This window comes from Anabas testudineus, chromosome 4, assembly GCF_900324465.2.
Source record: "Anabas testudineus chromosome 4, fAnaTes1.2, whole genome shotgun sequence".
NCBI lineage: Eukaryota > Metazoa > Chordata > Actinopteri > Anabantiformes > Anabantidae > Anabas > Anabas testudineus.
The window spans coordinates 12,546,949-12,564,730 of record NC_046613.1 but is presented as its reverse complement, the minus strand read 5'-3'; the positions used below and the strand labels follow the sequence as shown (position 1 = coordinate 12,564,730).

Genomic DNA, 17,782 nt, shown 5'->3' with positions numbered 1-17,782 from the left:
TATTAATTCACGTGATTGTTTAAGCAGATGTAAGCTGGAGGGCGTTAGGACCGCGCAGCCCGGCCCAGGAATAAGAAAGTCATTATTGTGGTGACGTGAGCAGCACACCTTTCTACGTCACGAAGGAGGAGGACGCACACGGAGCCGCAGCACCTCAGTCATTAGTGTCGCTGTGACTTCGGTGTGAGCTGCTCCTCTCCTCTCCTGTCTGTCTCTCTGTCTGTCTGTCTCTCTGTCTGTCTCTCTCTCTCTCTGGGTCCCTCCATGCCTGCCGAGTGAACCTGCTCTCTCCGGGATATTTTGGAATGAGTTTTCTCAACAACTGGAGACGAAGCATGAAGAGAAACGACAGCAAAAAGTGAGTAGACAGGAAATCAGTGCACGTCCTGGTCCTGTCGGTGCTTGTCTGCTCTCAGACTGCGGCCAGCTCTGATTATTTACTGGCATTATGTGAGCTGGTTCTGTTGTCATCACACTGACAACATGTTTAGGACTCTCAGACCCCAAAAACCAGGTCTGACCTACAGTTTGACATTTTAACACCGAACCACTGGGAGTCAGGAGGGAAAATGCTGCAGTTCACGCTGCGTCTTTTTTTCTGAGAGTCATGATTTGGTCAAAGGAGGCTTCTCAACACCACTAACTTTACTCCTCCTTCTCATTTAAATGTGTTTCATATAGTTTTATCAATTCATCCCACTGGTGGTGTGTTTTATTGTGTCCTTGCTTTTTTTGTGTTTTGTCTGCTGTCCCCAAATCTGTTTGAAGATTCTATTAAATAGGAATTATAACTAAGCTGTTTCTATTTATGATTTTCTCTAACTCTAGTAGTAGTAGTAGTAGTATTTGTTTATGTCTCTTGAGTCCTCAGACTAGACTTCTTGACATATTGTCACCATCATGAGATCCATTCTTACTTTCAGTCTAAATTGACCTTTGACTTCCTCGCAGGGATGCAGAGCAGGCTCTAGACACCCCTGACAGCCCGGACTCCCCGAGCCGGTACGTTCACATTGTGCTTACAGTCCTTTAATCTTACAGATACAAACAATTAGCAGTGTCACAAAGACACTTGTGCTGCTAATGACGCGTTTAGTGACAACCTGCTCAGGTCAGTTGTTGCTGTTGTAAATCCAGACACCCTGAGTCATAAAGGCATTTCTTTTCCCAGTTTGTCCATCATTAACAGTCCAGATCTGGATCCCATCATCACAGACTTCAGGTAAGTGTCTAAATTGAAAACACGTGAATAACATACATACAAGTATATAAAGAAATAGTCCAATCCCACATTATCTGTCAAGACATGTAAAGAATTTATTGGGAAGGAAATGAAAGGAAAAGATTGTTAATGATCAACACAAACAAACTGAAAGTTGCAAAGATCTGTTCCCATATCAGACTAATTTCATATATTTTCAACAAACTGCTGAATTAGTATCTGGAGAACCATCCTCCATAAATCATTGCTAAGTAATATGTAGCCTGGGAGTGTCCACATGTGTCGCTTCTGTGTTTGTATGGCTCTCACGATCATGTTGCTCAAACAAAAGCTGTCCTTTCAGCTGGATTTCATCCCGAGAGATTACTCTCTTTTCTCTAAACAGCCTCGTTTTTGTCCCACTGTTTCAGGTTACAGATACCAGACAACAATAATGCTCTGCAATCAACAAATGCATCGAACGGGTAAGAAACTAGAGCAAACTCTGACGCACCATAAAGCAAAACTCAGGTTCAGATGGCAACAGAAAGGAAAGAAGTTTTAAAATGACGACACATCTGGAGTCATAAGTCTTAGTTTTCAGTTTGAAATCTTCACCTTACACCCTCCTGACCCTCTCGCAGCAGCCGCACAGACACAGTGGAGCTTCATTACTGCAGTCTATAAACGCAGATGGATTTTCCCTCATACTTCTTTTCTGGGCCAAAGTGCTTTGCTTTTGCGTTTTTATGAGCTACTGTATGTGAAACATGATGAGACACGGTCACGAGTGTGATCTTTATGCCTTCTTGGTTAGTACTAGTAGTGTGTTTGCACGTGGCTTTACAGACAGATAGGAGGACTATTTGTATCCCTAATGTTTTAATATTGAACATAACATGTGGATCTGAAGTAGACATCTCAGTTTGTGGTGTTTGATCTTCGTAACCAGCGGCTCTTCTCTCCTGGCACTGAGTAGATGCTTCATTCAGGATTTCACTTGCTGTATCTAAAGCACGAGCTGCTGTGCTGCATCTATATCTTCTATTTCTGGACTCTCTGCTCGCTGCAGTGTTCAGTCTCTGCCACTGCAGCACACCGGGCCCGCTGAGCTCCTCACAACACAGCAACGCTCTCTCTTTTTTTTTTCTTCCATCATTTAAACCCACACTGCTCTATTTCACCCGAAGCACAGGAAAGAAGAAGACCTCATGATTGTAACACATTACTTCTGTTAGCTATCACTCTCCCCTTCCTCCAAGATTTTCTTAGTAGTTGCACATCTTGTATTAAAAAGCCCTCAGGCCCTGAGTTTCAGCCTCACCCCTGATTTAGTTTTAACCAATTGGAGCAGAGGCTGCAGCGTGTGATTATGGAAAGAGGTGGGACAGTGTCTTTGTGTGAGGCAGCACAGATAGGGTCTAACATGTTTTCTCTCTTTGTGTAATAGTCATCCCAATCTTATTAAGGTCTGTAGTTGCTGCTGGGTCCTTCCTCCTCCTCCTCCTTCTCCTCTCCCTCCCTCCTTATTCATTTTTCATCTCTCTCTCTCACTTTCTTTCTCTCTCACTGCCCTCCTGCTGCTGCTTCTGCTCTTGTTGCTGCTGCTGCTACAGAAAGCGACACAGACCATTACACTGCACTGCTGGAAAGGCCCCAAGCTCACATTCACTTCTGCAATTTTCTTTATCTGTCTTCTTCTCGGTGTCTCGCTGACGCACACACGCGCTCACACACTTTGCCAGATGAAAATGTCAGGAGAGGAACTGTCAAATGGGTAAGAAACCTTGCTGCTGCAGCGTGTTGGGATGATGTATGTTTGACAGTCAGTCGGCCTCCGTATGGATGCTGTGTTTTCTGTTCTGCTCTCACGATGTGAAGTGAAATCTGTTGTGTTTAGCTGTGACACTCAAGCATGTGGACAAACTTGTTCTGCTTATTATGGGAGATGCTCGCCTCTTTTGTGTCACAGATCAACCCAACAAGGCCTCCAAATGTCTTGGAACCAGCTGGAATTAATGTGCCGAAAGCTTTGTGAACAGGAGTCAAGAAACTTGTGCTTCGTCACTGTGCCACTGTGTGTGTGTGTGTGTGTGGGTGCATGCGCAATAGTTTGCATAAGCACATGACAAGGTGTTTTTATGAATAGTCGTTGTGTGCTAAGTGGTTTCACCTGTTAGTGTGCATTTGCCTGATAATAATCGTCATTGTGCACGTTGCTCCCCGGAGAAATTCACCCAGTATTTCAGACTTGCTGACTCGAAATCTGATTAAATTATTGGGAACAACGTGTGGAATGCACACGCTGAATCTAACACTCTCCGCATTGTGCCGGTTGTCATGCCTTTCCTGTCTTCCATACAATGGTCCTCAGGCATCAGATTGTCTTTAAGGTGTAGACCTGCCAGAAATCTGGTTTCCCATCAGTCAGGACCAGTTGAGTTAGTTTTCAGTTATAGCAACATGATGAACACACCGATTGTTTGGCCTTGTCAATACCAAATAGCAAGATAGCAATTTCTCTTAGCTTAGCCTGTTGCTGGTGTCAGTGGCTGTAATAACATATACATTGTGCTAGCTTTTAACTTCTTGCTGGTATTATCGCTGCTTATTTATTATTTGACCCTTTGATATCTCGTTTTTACTGTGACTTATAGCTGTGTAGAGATGTAAGTGAAGTTTATTTTTACAGTTCTGTGTCTGTTGCTGTAGTAAATAACAACTCACTCAGGACCCTCAGATACTGAACTTGTTTTTTTGACAGCCGTCCCCTTCAGGAAACTCGGCTTGCTGCTGGTCATATGGTGAACACAGGAGTCACCCGCATGTCATTACGCAGAGAATCACCAGTGTGTGTTCTCCTTTATGGTGGTGTGTGTGTGTGTGTGTGTGTGTGTGAGTGACACAGTGAAACAGACGTCTTCACAGTTCCTCTTGGTTTCTAATGGCCAGCACTGTAATGTGAATACTGTCTAGTCATTGTTGATATCCAATAGTTGCAGGTGTGTTTGCCCAGTTTCCTATTCCTGAATGACTAACTGGCTCCTAGCTACTAAACAGAAATGGGAAACAATCCTGTCATGACCATGTGATTAGTACAGTGGACTATGGCTAAATTTAGCAAGATGAAACTAAAATATTAATCAGTCATAACAAACAAGTAAACAACTCTGAACATAAGCAACTTTTTTCAATCATTTCATTATAAAAATATACATAAAAATCAAGACATTACGGTGACTGTTAATGTATATTTCACATGCTGTGTGCTCTTCACGCCTCGAAGGAAGGAAACGAAACACTGTTTTTATATCAGTTCAGTGCCGATTCTCAGTCATGACTTCTGCTCAGTTCGTCCACGCTACTCTATCCACTCGTCACGTGAGGGTCACATGCTCCATGTAATGAACTCTGAATACACAGCAGCCATCAGGAGCTAACACAAAGGCACCTGTTGTATTTAGAAGAGGATTCACTGTGAGGCATCTGGTCTTTGCCTTTGATGAACGATCCTGTTCAATAAGCCTCTTAGTTTCCTTTTTTTTACCATTTGTAGTGTCATTTATGATGATTCCTTCTGTAACATGCGCTGGACTACAAACAGCAACAACATTAGCCAAGGACTCTCTCAAGTCCATTTGCTTGTCTGGCTCCCAGCGACTGCTTTGCTTCACTTGTGAAATAGAGGAGTGGAAAGGATTTAAATACAGAAAGAAACCTGAGACTAAAACCACACTTTTCATGTTGCTCGGTGTTTCAAGGGTCTAAATAAGAACAGGGTCACACACAGCGACAGATAAAGTGGGGGTGGGCAGAGTGCAGTCATTCTAATCATATTTGAGTCCTCTGAAGTAAAAAAATCCACTTAAAGATGATTTTAGGGAATGTTTGTTACCACACTGTGGAAAAAACAGCATTAGATCAATGGCTAAACAGTTTTAATAACCACATTTTATGTCAACTGTACAACAGTAATGACATATAAATCCTCCCTTAGCTGAGAAAACATCAGACCCCCATCTTGGCCTGTTTCTAAGACGGCATGTACAGAAGTTTACAGCCCCGTCATCAGCATCACGTGTTTGTTTTCGGTTCTCCAGGTGCTCGCGGTCAGACCTGTCTCTGGCTCTGGAGGACTGCATGGCTGCCCTGGACCTGTTTCTCCAAAACGACTTTGAAGAGGCGCAGACCCGGCTCCGATGCAGGTACAGTAGCCGCTGTTCTCAGCTCTAGCGGAGCTCAGATCCACCTGCAGACAAATAATAATGAATGTGAGACAAACGGCTGACTTTGTGCCTGCAAGCAGCTGTGTTTTTTAGGGATCGGGGTGTTTTTTTCTACAAGAAACTGCATTAACACAGCACAGTAACAGTAGGAGAAGCCCAGGTGTGAATAATATAACGAATGATGGCTGAATTCCATGGAGCTCTTCAGGTTCTTGTTCCTGCTGGCTCTGTCGCACTATTCATAATTTACTTAACATTTAAACAGAGTCTAATTCTTGCTTTAAATTTTGAACTTCATGATCCTTTGAATTTCTCTTTGAAATGTATATTCTACAGACTTTACATGCTAGTTTAATTGTGATGGGGACTACTCTGTCATTAAAACTTAAGTTTTATGACGTCCTCTAAACGCTGAGACGGGCTTTGGTCTTTGCTGCTGTTGCCTCTCAGATGATTTTATGTCTGTATGTTTTACATGATTCACAAGCTGCTTTGAGTTACAGTCACAAACACCGTTTTTGTCTAGATATTCTTCCCACAGCTTTGTGTGGGCTATTGCTTACTCCTCCAGTCGTTCAAGTACGTTCAAGTGTTTTTAGCTGCTTTGGGCCCAGGTGGTTGGATTTGACACATGCAGTAAACCAGTGTCAGATCAACGCTGATTAAAACCAGGGATTGTGGCATATCTTGCTGTTGCTATGATATCTAATACATGTACTGTATAATAGAATATATTAATATAGTCTTTATATGAGTGTTGCATTTCGGTCTGTTCACTGTTCCCTTCTTTTCAGCCTCTCCGTAATTTCACAAAACAGAGCTTTCTTCCATCATTTTTTTCTCTCCTCTTCCTGAAGCTGCTCTGACTCTGTCAGGTGAAGCAAGGGTGTAGCAGAGTCTCTGCAGAGCTGGCGCACACACACACTTAAAGTAAAATTACAGGTGTGATTCTTCCAGAGAGAGCTTTCATGATCTGGGTGCAGCTTAATTTACCATAAGCCAATTTCTTTTACCCCCACATCCCACTTTATGGTCAAAGACAGCTGGCACTTATTCTAGCATGCACTGAGAGGAAGACAGGGTTAGCCATCATGGAGTTAATGATCTCAGACTAATATCTAGGTGCAGTTTAATGTCTCAAATCTGAGACTCTGAGAAGATACTGCAATATGCATTAAGTATATGTCTCAATCAAAGTAGGTGTTTAGTAATCACTGAAGCTCCATCCGACACTGTGGGAATTATGATCTTGATGCAAAGTGTGACCAACATATTGAGGCATATTAAAGGCATAGTTCACAGTTTTTTTTTACTTTTAAATTACTAATTTATGAGGGAGAGGAAGCTAATGTGCAGCTGTAGTTCAGTTGGTACACAGTTTGTAGGTGATGATGTAGTGCTGCCTTTAAGTTTAAAATTAGTTGTTTTTTTTTAAAACTGTTGTTAAGGTTCAGTCTGAGAAGATGCTTCCTTGCATTATTAATTCTAACTAGAGGTTTTGTGGTCCTAGCTATTATTTTTAATTCACTAAATTACTACCAGATGCAGATTACATGTAAATGTGTCTCCTCCAGGAAGCTCCAGTCAAAGATCCAAAGCAGACTCGTCTGCAACACTGTAGAGACATGCCTTGTAAATCACCACTCACATGTGTTTAGGTGTTTTTGTGTCTCGATCAGCCCTCGAATCTCAGAGGTATTCACCAGCAGGGTTTATTTGCCAGCTCTCTGTTGATACACGCCGCCCGACCGAACACAGCCAAAACAGTTCAGTCTTTGATGGTGTTCTGCCCTGTTCCCCACAGCTGCAGCAGACAGTAGGTGCAGCTGCTATATGACTCATAGCTGCAATAGGTGCAATACAATATAACCTTCACTGTTATTCAAAGGTTTGTGTCTTATTTCAGAACTTTTACACTGTTTTATGAACATAAAATCAACACTCTGCGTGTAGTGAACCTCTCACCACTTCCTTATTGTTACTCATAAGTGCAGGACAAAATGCAAACGTGCGCACACATGAGAATTTGAGAAAGTACAAAACAGCTCCTCCCTTGCATCATTATGTTGAGAAAATGCAGGAGACCCAGAATTAGCGCTGCCGGAAGATTGAAGGCTCTCGTACCCCTGAGCTCGGAGATAATGCTGACTGGAAAATATCTGAGTTGCTCTGTGAAATTCTCAGCCAGTTTCAGCACATCTACAAGACATTCAGTTTACCTCACGGCTCCATCTCAAAAGGTTTCTCAGCTTGTGTTTGGGCTGTTGTCTTACATAAACAAGCCTGACGCAATGGAAATGTAAAGCAGGCAGATCTTGCTGCTTCCCAGTGTGTACAGCCATTTTTACTGAACGCCTGCTGTTTCTTTCTGGTTTTTGCTGAGTCACCGTTGTCTGGTTGTTTGGTCACTGACTTATAACTAACAACTAATTTGCTTCGATGAAAAGTTGAAGATTTGCTAAAACTGTTTACTAAGTGACAAAACCCTGCTTTATTGCCACAACGTTGTATCATTGACAGGCTAAGAGTCACATGGTAGTGATAGTACTGCCAGTCTCTGTCTGCGTCCCTGTATGTAAAATGCATTGAAGTGTTTTTTGTGCAGCATGATCAACATATGTTTGCCTGGCTCCATTTCCATGCCTGGAAAAATCTGTTCATGCAAATTTAGCTTATGTGACTGTGAAAAGACGACTGGTCAGATCAGGTTGTGTGTCACACAGCAGTGAAATGTCATGTATGCAGACTGACAGCATTCCTCTCCCCACGCCCCTGCCTTTATGTTTTACCAAAATTATTCTGCCATGTATTTATTTGTGTATGTGTGTGATACATGCACAAACATACAATATAAAAGTAGATACAGAAGGTCTAAAGGTGTTTCTACCATGAGCAGTGACTGCAGTAGGACAGTATATTTACAGCAGTAGGCCTTTGTCGCTCTTCTGTTTGTATAATTGTATTTAGGTAATTAGTTACAATAATGGTTTAGAAGTCTGGTAACAAACTTGTTTTAAACTGGAACAACAAGTACATTTCTTGTAAAACTGTGTCACATTATCGTCCTTGCTGCTCAAATTTCAATTCCTTCTTCATCACTTTGAAACCTGCAAGAAAAACTCCTGTTACTGCCATTTCAGTATCACTGAAAACAAATGCTGTGTGTCTTTTTACAGGACTAAAGACAGCATGTACCACGCGCTGACATATGCCACCATCCTGGAGATGCAGGCCATGATGACCTTTGACCCTCAACACATTTTGGCTGCAGGAAACACCATGAAGGAGGCCCAGGCGATCTGTCAGAGGTGAGACTTAGCCATAATACCATGGTGAAAAAATAAACCGAGCATCTGATGAGCTGTGACAGAAGAGTTTTAAACTCCTTCATAGTTATGCAATTAAAAAATTTTGAATGTTGTGGTGATGAAACTGAGGATGATCAGCTACAGTGCCTATAAAAAGTATTCACCCCCTTGGATGACTCATCCTTTTATTGACATTATAAATAAGTCATGGTCAAAAAAAGTTGACAAAACTATTTCAGAAAAATACCTCATTAATGTCAAAGTAAAAACAGGTTTCTTCGAAGTAATGTACCTTAAATATGTAAGGTGAATCAGTGTTTGCATTAATATTCACCTCCTTTAAAATTACCTAATCCAACAGAGGTCCAGATATTTGGTGCTAGTAGTCCCACAATTAGTAAAATGGGGATCACCTGAGTGCAGTGAATGTGTCTCAAGTGAATGAAGTATAAGGAAACTTGTGTCTGGAAGGTCCAGTCACTGGTTATTCAGTATCCCTGGCTACCATTACACCATGAAGACAAAAGGAACACTCCCAGCACCTCAGAGAACGGGTCATTAAAAAGCATAAGTCAGGGGATAGATTCAAAAAAATCTCTAAGGCACTGAACATCCCCCAGTGGTGGCAGCTTCATGCCAGATGTGCAAGCCTAATTAAAACCTATCCACACAGACTCCATGCTGTGATTGAAGTCAAAGGTGCATTTACTAAATACTGACCTGCAGGTGGTGAATATTATATATAATATACAAACACTGAATTAGCTTACATATTTTTATTTAAGTGACATTACTTTGTAGAAACCTGTTTTCACTTTGACATTAATGAGGTATTTTTCTGAAATAGTTTTGTCAACTTTTTTTTACCATGACTGATTTATAATGTCAATAAAAGGATGAGTCATCCAAGGGGGTGAATACTTTTTATAGGCATTGTATCATAAAACTACAAGTTAGCGGGACAGGGTATTACTTGACCACTGAAACATCATAGCCAAACCGCACAGCATGCTGAGATCATCCCGACTCACTGACCTGAAGAATGTCACAACTGCCTGTCACAGTTTGTCCTGGTGCTGCTGTGAGAATCTGTCACGACTGGACACAGACAGATCTAATTAGCCCGCCCTGTTAAACACACACTCTTTTTCAGACTGATCTGATCTCAGTCAGCGTGGCAGTTTTCCTGTTTAATGCTGTGACTGTTGCTATCAAATATAATGCGCAGTCAGCACATTTTGGTAACTTCTCCTTGCAGCTACTCGGCATCCTGTCTTTTACTGGAAAGAGGCTGAGTCACTGATTTGCATAGAAACAAGATAAGCAAAGAATTGCAGGCTAGTGCAAGACTGCTGAAACATAATCCTTGTGATTTTCAGTGGAACAAAGACTCTGATAGCTGATGACGGTTTTCTGTTTCTCTATCAGGTACCGCAAGAAGTCAAGCTTTTCAAAAAACTTTACAGAAGGTCAGTAAAGCTCATATTGCTAAAAACGTTTCTGTCGTGTTTAAACGTGTGAGTACAGTACAGTACTCACTGGTGAGTTAAAATTAGGGTGGACTAGTTTGAATCTTTCCTTGAAGTGAGTGCGTGTGCAGTAATGTTAAGTACTATTTGTGCGTGTGTGTGTGTGTGTGTGTACATATTTGTCCGTGCGTTTGACTATTGTGCTGCAGCCCCTGAGCTCTGCTGAGCTTTCAGGTTGTCTGACTGAAGATAACTGTGACATAATCATTTCACCTCAGAGGAACTTCACGCTGAAGTATGCTACGCCGAGTGTCTCCTGCAGAGGGCAGCGCTCACCTTCCTTCAGGTCTGGAGTGAGGTTTTACCTGAACATCCTGCAACTGAAATGTGCCACCATTGATCAACGTAGCCTATGTTTTATTGGAAATGATCTCATTTAACTCTCACACATTTGCTCCTTCTCTGTTCAGGATGAAAACATGATCAGTTTCATCAAAGGGGGAATCAAAGTGAGGAACAGCTACCAGACATACAAGTGAGAATCAACAGATAATATCTTGTTTGCTTTTGTCAAACTTTTGTTAATTATTGCCTATCAGACTTTTTTAGATTTTTTATTGTCTTCCTCATCATGTTAACTTTCTCCTGTTATCTTTACTTTATAGAGAGCTTCACACTGTTCTCCAGTCAGCTGGATACACCCATGGTGACAACCATGGCCATTTTGAGGGTGGTGTTAAATTGGGAGTAGGAGCCTTCAATTTAGTAAGTAGACTACTGTATGTTTGCTTTTGTAATCCACTCCCGTATGTGTTGATTAAATATGGGCGTGCAAACTATCAGAGCTTTAATATTCTGTGATTGTTGATCTATTTCAGTTATTTGTGGTGTAACTTTTGTAAAATAAAACCTCTATAAATACTTGTACAACCCTTGCAGGCCCTTGTACAGTAGGTTTAGGAAATTCCAGATCATTTCCTTGGAAACCACTGGTGTTATAATAATAAAGAAAAGACTCTGTAATCCTGTCTTTCATTTCCACTGCTTGCCTACTTCCTGCAGATGATTTCCATGTTGCCCACGAGGACGCTCAAGCTGCTAGAGTTTGTCGGATTCTCTGGTAATAAGGTGAGTTCTGCTGCCAAGTGAGGCCTTTTTATAGTTGACGTGAGCTGAGAGTGCAACAGCTTCAGTTAGGTGTCGTGGGATGCTTTTTTTGTTAATTATGTATGCACAGTATGTGCATACATAATTAACTTTTGTGTTAGTAACACATTGGAAACTGGGGAAGTAATGAAATGTATGTGTGATTTCAGTTTCACCATGCAATTCATTCACAAGAAATCGTGTTTGTCATGTATGGTGAAACTCTGGTGAAGTCTGCTTATGAGTGGACACGTGGTAAAAGCGTGAAATGAAACTTTTTTGACGGAACACCGTAATTGATCAATGATTTAAAAATTGCTTTGATCATAATGACTAGACAGTTTCTCTGGATCTGGATGGCTTCCTGTTATTTGTTGTGCTAAGAGTTTTAATGTCATCCAACAGTACAAACATGCTGCTCATCCTCCTGCACACAAATTTCTACAAAACCTCTCCGTATGCTGCTTTTATAGCAAACTGACAACAACAGATCTTCCTTGAAGGGCAATTTAATTCAAACTATGAATGTGTGTGATTGTTTCTGTTCATGCAGGAGTTTGGTCTCCAGCAGCTTCAGGAGGGCTCTGCAGAAAGCACATTCAGGTCTTTCCTTTGTAACATGCTGCTGCTCTGCTATCACACTTTCATGAGTTTCATACTAGGTGAGCAGTGAGACACACAAACACATGTAGCTGCAAACAACCACAATGACACACCAGTATCTTACAGTGGGGTTTGTTTTGTTTGTCTCTTGCAGGAACTGGAGAAGGAGATGTTGAAGATGCAGAGAAACTGCTGCAGCCATACATTAAAAAATACCCTAAGGTTTGCCACCATTAAATGCTTTTTTGACTTTGAAAGTTAAACTGAAAATCCCTTTGGCTTTGTTGCTGATTTTTATTTTTATTCTTTACTTTTAGGGATCCATCTTCCTGTTCTTCGCTGGTCGAATAGAGGAGATCAAAGGCAACTTGGATGCTGTAAGTTACTTTCTACTGAATAACACATTCACCATAGCACTTTTTAGCATTGGACCTGAGGACTGCTCATGTTTGTTGGTCATGCATACTGAGTGACACATTTGGAAAGAGTGACGTTACAGATAGTAAAATTGCTGCAGCCTTTATCTGGTATACATACATACTATGTGCAATGGCTGCCAGATTTGGGGCAATGATCAGCATTCAACAACTTTTCAGCAAAGCACAAACAAAAAAAAACCAAACAAATTTTTAAAATTTTTTACAAAGGTTTAAGATACTCAGGCTGTATTTGCTGTTTTACATGTGGACTTGGGGCTTCATATGTATTTATCAGTACAAGTGAGGATGGATGTCACAATCCAGAGACATATTAAACAACAAAACATTTAAAAAATATCAAGTAAACTCTGTAAGTCAGAATAAAATCTAGCTACACAACAACAAAAATCCATTTTGCTTGAATTATTGAAATTATGAAACTTAATTTGTATTGATTTGTATTTGAGTTGCTCACTACATCACGATAACTTGATTCACACTTGAAAAAAGAGAAACGAAAAGACAGATTTCAGTGTTTATCTTTGTTTCCAGGCTATCAGACGCTTTGAGGAGTGTTGTGAGGCTCAGCAGCAGTGGAAGCAGTTTCACCACATGTGTTACTGGGAGCTGATGTGGTGCTTCACATACAAGAGACACTGGAAGATGGCCTATTTCTATGCTGACCTTCTCAGCAAGGAGAACTCGTGGTCTAAGGTGCGCCATCAATAAATGCAAATGAGAAGTTCGTAAACAAACTCGGCACATCTGTGTTTTTGAATGATCATCTAATTTAAAGCAGTTTCCCTTAAGAGAAATGTTGTAATCCTTATGTCTTACTGTATGTCAAAACATATCTTTAGATATAAAAATCATCTCCCCTGGGAATGTTATAGTAGCCTAGTGGTTGTGACTCATATCTTTTTCAGAAATTTCTGCCTTTTTTTGGAAACCAATTCCTCCCTCGCCCTGACGGAGCACAGTCAGCAGCTTTTAGAGACTGAAAATAAAACATGTCTTAAAACCAAACTGAAGGTCAAGAGTGGATTTGATTTCTGGTGCCCTAGTTGGTCTCTAAATGCTTCACAATCCCAGCTTTCTCTCCTTAGCTTATTTGAAAAAAAAAAAAAAAAAAAGATTGGATTGCAAAAGAAACCACTTTTTGTCTCCCTCAGGCTACCTATGCATATATGAAAGCAGCCTACCTCAGCATGCTGACAAAGGATGATTGTCTAACCTTTGGGGAGACTGCGCTCACACTGTTCAGGTATTAACTAAAAACTGAAACTACTCATAGCAACCACAGTGAAACTGAGATGATTCAGTGTGACAGCTACAAATCATAAATCATATATCATAATCTCTTCTGCTGGAAATAGAAGCTCTGATTTAACATATACAGTTTTTATCTGATGGCATCATTATAGCAACCACACACATTTCTTTAACTGCCACAAGCTTAAACATGTTTTAGTCATTGTATACCACTGCTCAAGTGCAGTTCGGTCCTCTTTATTACTGAGATTAATGTGAATGATTAAAATTATATATTGTATCATATTTCAGACAGGTTCCAGCACTGAAGCAGAAAATAGCTGGCAAATCTTTACCAACGGAGAAGTTTGCTATCAGGAAAGCTCGTCGCTACCTTACAGAAGACGCCATTCCTCTCCCTGCTCCTCCACTGGTGAGTACTGGATGAGGGCTGGTTAGGCATGACTTGCAATAATACTAGATTGAGACACTTCAGCTGCTATGTGTTGCATTGTTTTGTGCTCGTTGACCTCCCTCTACCCAAGGTTAAAGTCATTTTCATCTTCTGGTAGCTGGTGCAAGCATCAGGCTTTATCCCTACCATCCTACTGATTAAAGGTCAAAGCCTGTGTGAAATGGAATGAAGGTTACTCCTTTCAAACTGAGAATAGGTGGATTTATACTTCTACCACTTACTTGGTGGACCTGTTTACTGAACCCATAAGGCTCCAGTGCAGTTTGCAAGATCTCTGTGTTCACAGAACTACCTACTGTAACAAAACAAACAGAACACACAGACCAAATATTTGTTAAGTTGTGCTGATAGTTTGTTTTGCTGAATTTCTGTGTCTTTGTGTGTTGTGCAGGAAATGATGTACATCTGGAATGGCTATACAGTCATTGGCAAACACAAGGATCTGACTGAGGGCATGCTGAAAACACTGGATGAAGCACAGGCTAAACTCGAGAGCAACCCAAGTATGAAATCCATTTCCCATTTATAAAAGATCATTGCCTATGATAATGTTTTTTCAACCTAATGTGTTATATGTGATTTACTTTAGATTCATTTACTACGTCATTTTAAATGTTTATCAAGAAGATCTTTATCTGTTCTGTAACTGCCCTGTTGTGTGTTTGTCAGGGAGTGACTTCACCATAGATGATCAGTGTCTGTTGAGCCTTCTGAAGGGACTCTGTCTCAAACACCTAGGGCACCATGAGGAAGCCGAACACTACTTTACTCTGGTGCTCTGCAAGTAAGCCTCCCTCAGTACATAGACATGTACAGTATGTGCATACATAATTAAACCAGAACAAAACAAATGCACTAGTTTCTTGGAGGGTGTTATCGCCAGTTAGCTGTGCATATTCTGGTTAAGACTCTCAAGAGTTAAGGGGAATGGAGAGACCTGCAACATAACCACTGTGTCTTATAATTATCTGCAGTGAGGCTCAGATCAAGTATGACCACTACCTGGTTCCTAATGCGCTGCTGGAGCATGGTCTGCTGTGTCTTGAGCAAGGCAGAAAAGATGAAGCTATCAAACTCCTAGAAGCAGCAAAGTAAGTCCTTTAACCAGCAAAACATATTCAGTTACTGTCACTGTCAATTATATATGAATCATGGAGAAGCATGTTAAAGATTTTTCACCTGCTAACCATATTGTATAGTTTTTCACACAGTGTGATGCTACAAGTCATCACTTTTGGCTTTGTTTCTTAATTAAATGTACCACACCCAGAGACACGTCTTTGTGGTACTAAATAAATCCTTAAGCAAATTTTTAAATAAATAACAACTTTGTGTGTCATATGGGTGTTTTGGGAGTGTTATATGAACTCGGACTGATATTTACCACTGGTGTGATTATAAATATTCTTCCTCTGTTTCAGGCAAAATTACAAAAACTACTCAATGGAGTCACGGACACACTTCCGTATTCAGGCTGCTCTGCACAAGGCCAAGGGCGCAGGGGAGAATGGCATCCATGTTCACTCTAGCCCATGACAGGCAGAGGAGGGCAGACTAGAGCAAAGAGATCTTTCTGTTTCCATAGTTCCACTATGCAACTCTGACCGGCTCAACTCCACCCATTTAGGCGGGCTATTTGTTTTTTTTTTTTATTCTTCATTGTGTGTCCTGCTTTAACAGGAGACACAAGCTCTTTGTGTCCCTGACTGGCCTAAGTGGGTTTGCTACACCCTCTTCCAGGGATACATTATTTATATACTGCATTATGATTAGAATAGAAACAAATTGAGAAATGTGTCTATATTTATCAAACATTGCTTCTAGCAGGTTTGTTTGTGTAGAAAATAAGGCCACATATGTGTAGTATAAACTGCAGATTGCCAGGATATAAATGTGCCCAGATCAGGGTAGTGGGGTTAGACTTGATGGAGCCAAATTACCAAACATCACCTAGAAATTACTGACACTATTTGACCTGGTTGCTGCCTCCACTACTTTTCATTTAATATAATTACTATATAGCATATCATTCACCTCAGAACATAGTCCATGAGGACTATGAGACTGTATTGTAATGTGTCATTTATTATATTTTCATTGACAGGTTTCACATAGGATTAATTTTTATTACATGGCATTATATTAAGTTCCATGTGTTTCTCAGAGTGAGTGAAAATTTTATCATTTATTTTAAATACTTGTCTTTCCCTTGAGGCATATAGAAACATTGAAAGACAAAAAATATTCATGTGGAATAGCTTTTTTTTTGTGTCTCCTTCAGAAGAAAATATAAAAACTACAATCCTGTTTTATTTACAGTTACATGTAAAGGCTTTTGCACAAAGCTTTGTAAATCAGCCAGCCTAGAACATTATCCAGAGTCAAAAATGTCTTGACTTGCAGTGTGAGTTTCTTTACATTTATATACTGTAAATGGCACCTTTTACACAAATTGTCCCGTTTTAAGAGGACAGATGAATGTGTCTTTTAGAAAGGCAGACTCCCTCCTTTACTCCTCCTGGTGTGTGGGATTGGCTCCAACAGTACTTGAGCTTGAACAAACAGGCCATTCACGCTGAGCAGTGAAGGACTGCGTGCTTGTCCGCCTGTTGCATCTTTAGTGGGTAAAGAAGCTTTGAACGGCAACCATCGCAGTCTTTCTGCTTTGTGAACATCCTCTGCTGCTGTATCAACCATGCTTGACTAGAACTACCTATAAAAGGACTTAAAGCATATAACCACGCCCCTGTATCAAATAAAAAAATGTACATGAACAAATACTTGTAGTGAATGAAATTATAAGACAGAAAGGAGTTGCCTCTAATTGTGCAGTTGATGAGGTTAATGTAAAGGTACGTTACCCCTGTGAAAGAGTTTCCAAAAGGTAGAAACTCAGATGGTGTCTCAAGTGTTGGAATTAGAGCACTGCTGATTTATTCATGATTAGACCACAGTTTGGGATTCATGACAATGACTAGGAGTCAGTGTCAATATTTGTAATGGTGGAGGTAATGTATTGTTATGACAGTTTAAACAGCAGTCCCTCCCTGGTATATTCCAATAACAAAACATATTTTATTTTCTAATAATTAATTAAGCTTATTTTTGTGTTTTTTTTATTATTTAGTCTTACTGATATAGCTAAAAACCTCTAACCAAATGTAGTGGCATTGTGATGTTTACAATCAGCATACTATAGTGGGCATGGCTAACACTCAGGAGAATTACATTCCTGTACATACTGAATGTTTCTGTTAAAATTTAAGATAAAATGAAGATGAACAACTAAAAGAAATCTTATTAAATTTTGTGTTTTCTTATTTGTCATTTGTGCATACACAAGGTATACAGAACAGAGTCATTTATTTTATCTTTTATTTTAGCCTGCATTTAAGTGAATGGCAACAAGAGATAAGAAGATAAGGCTACTGCAATGGTATGGATCATATTTAATTAAAAATAGTCAAAGAAGATTTAAATTGACCTGCAAGAAATGTGTTAATGAGTAGGCCTTCATGCTGCAAAACTTGCCTTAAACTGCAAAAACAACATTATAAGACTTTACATCGATTTTCAGCTATGTTTACGTTTTTAGCGAAGGGCAACGTGAGGATGATTATGATTGGCTGTGGGTGAGCGCTTCCTGGATGTAGGTGAAAGCTCATTGGTTCATTCCGGCGAGGC

The 17,782-nt window shown here is 40.3% G+C and overlaps 1 protein-coding gene across 2 annotated transcripts; it reads left to right on the top strand.

The window, feature by feature from the left end:
• Positions 1-157: 157 nt before the first annotated feature.
• On the top strand, positions 158-17,403 carry ttc39a (tetratricopeptide repeat domain 39A). 2 transcript variants are annotated; one of them, XM_026346025.1, is made up of 21 exons: positions 158-358; positions 952-1,002; positions 1,172-1,222; positions 1,633-1,686; positions 5,302-5,406; positions 8,604-8,735; positions 10,164-10,204; positions 10,483-10,550; positions 10,675-10,739; positions 10,870-10,969; positions 11,267-11,332; positions 11,904-12,012; positions 12,108-12,175; positions 12,271-12,330; positions 12,925-13,086; positions 13,545-13,636; positions 13,936-14,056; positions 14,490-14,601; positions 14,768-14,882; positions 15,073-15,189; positions 15,520-17,403. In XM_026346025.1, the coding sequence occupies exons 1-21, from the start codon at positions 306-308 to the stop codon at positions 15,632-15,634; spliced, it is 1,857 nt and encodes a 618-aa protein (XP_026201810.1). In that variant the 5' UTR covers positions 158-305; the 3' UTR covers positions 15,635-17,403. The 2 variants fall into 2 exon arrangements, with proteins under 2 accessions (XP_026201810.1, XP_026201811.1); XM_026346026.1 differs by lacking the exons at positions 158-358; positions 952-1,002; positions 1,172-1,222; positions 1,633-1,686 and adding an exon at positions 2,773-2,978.
• The last annotated feature ends 379 nt before the right edge of the window (positions 17,404-17,782 follow it).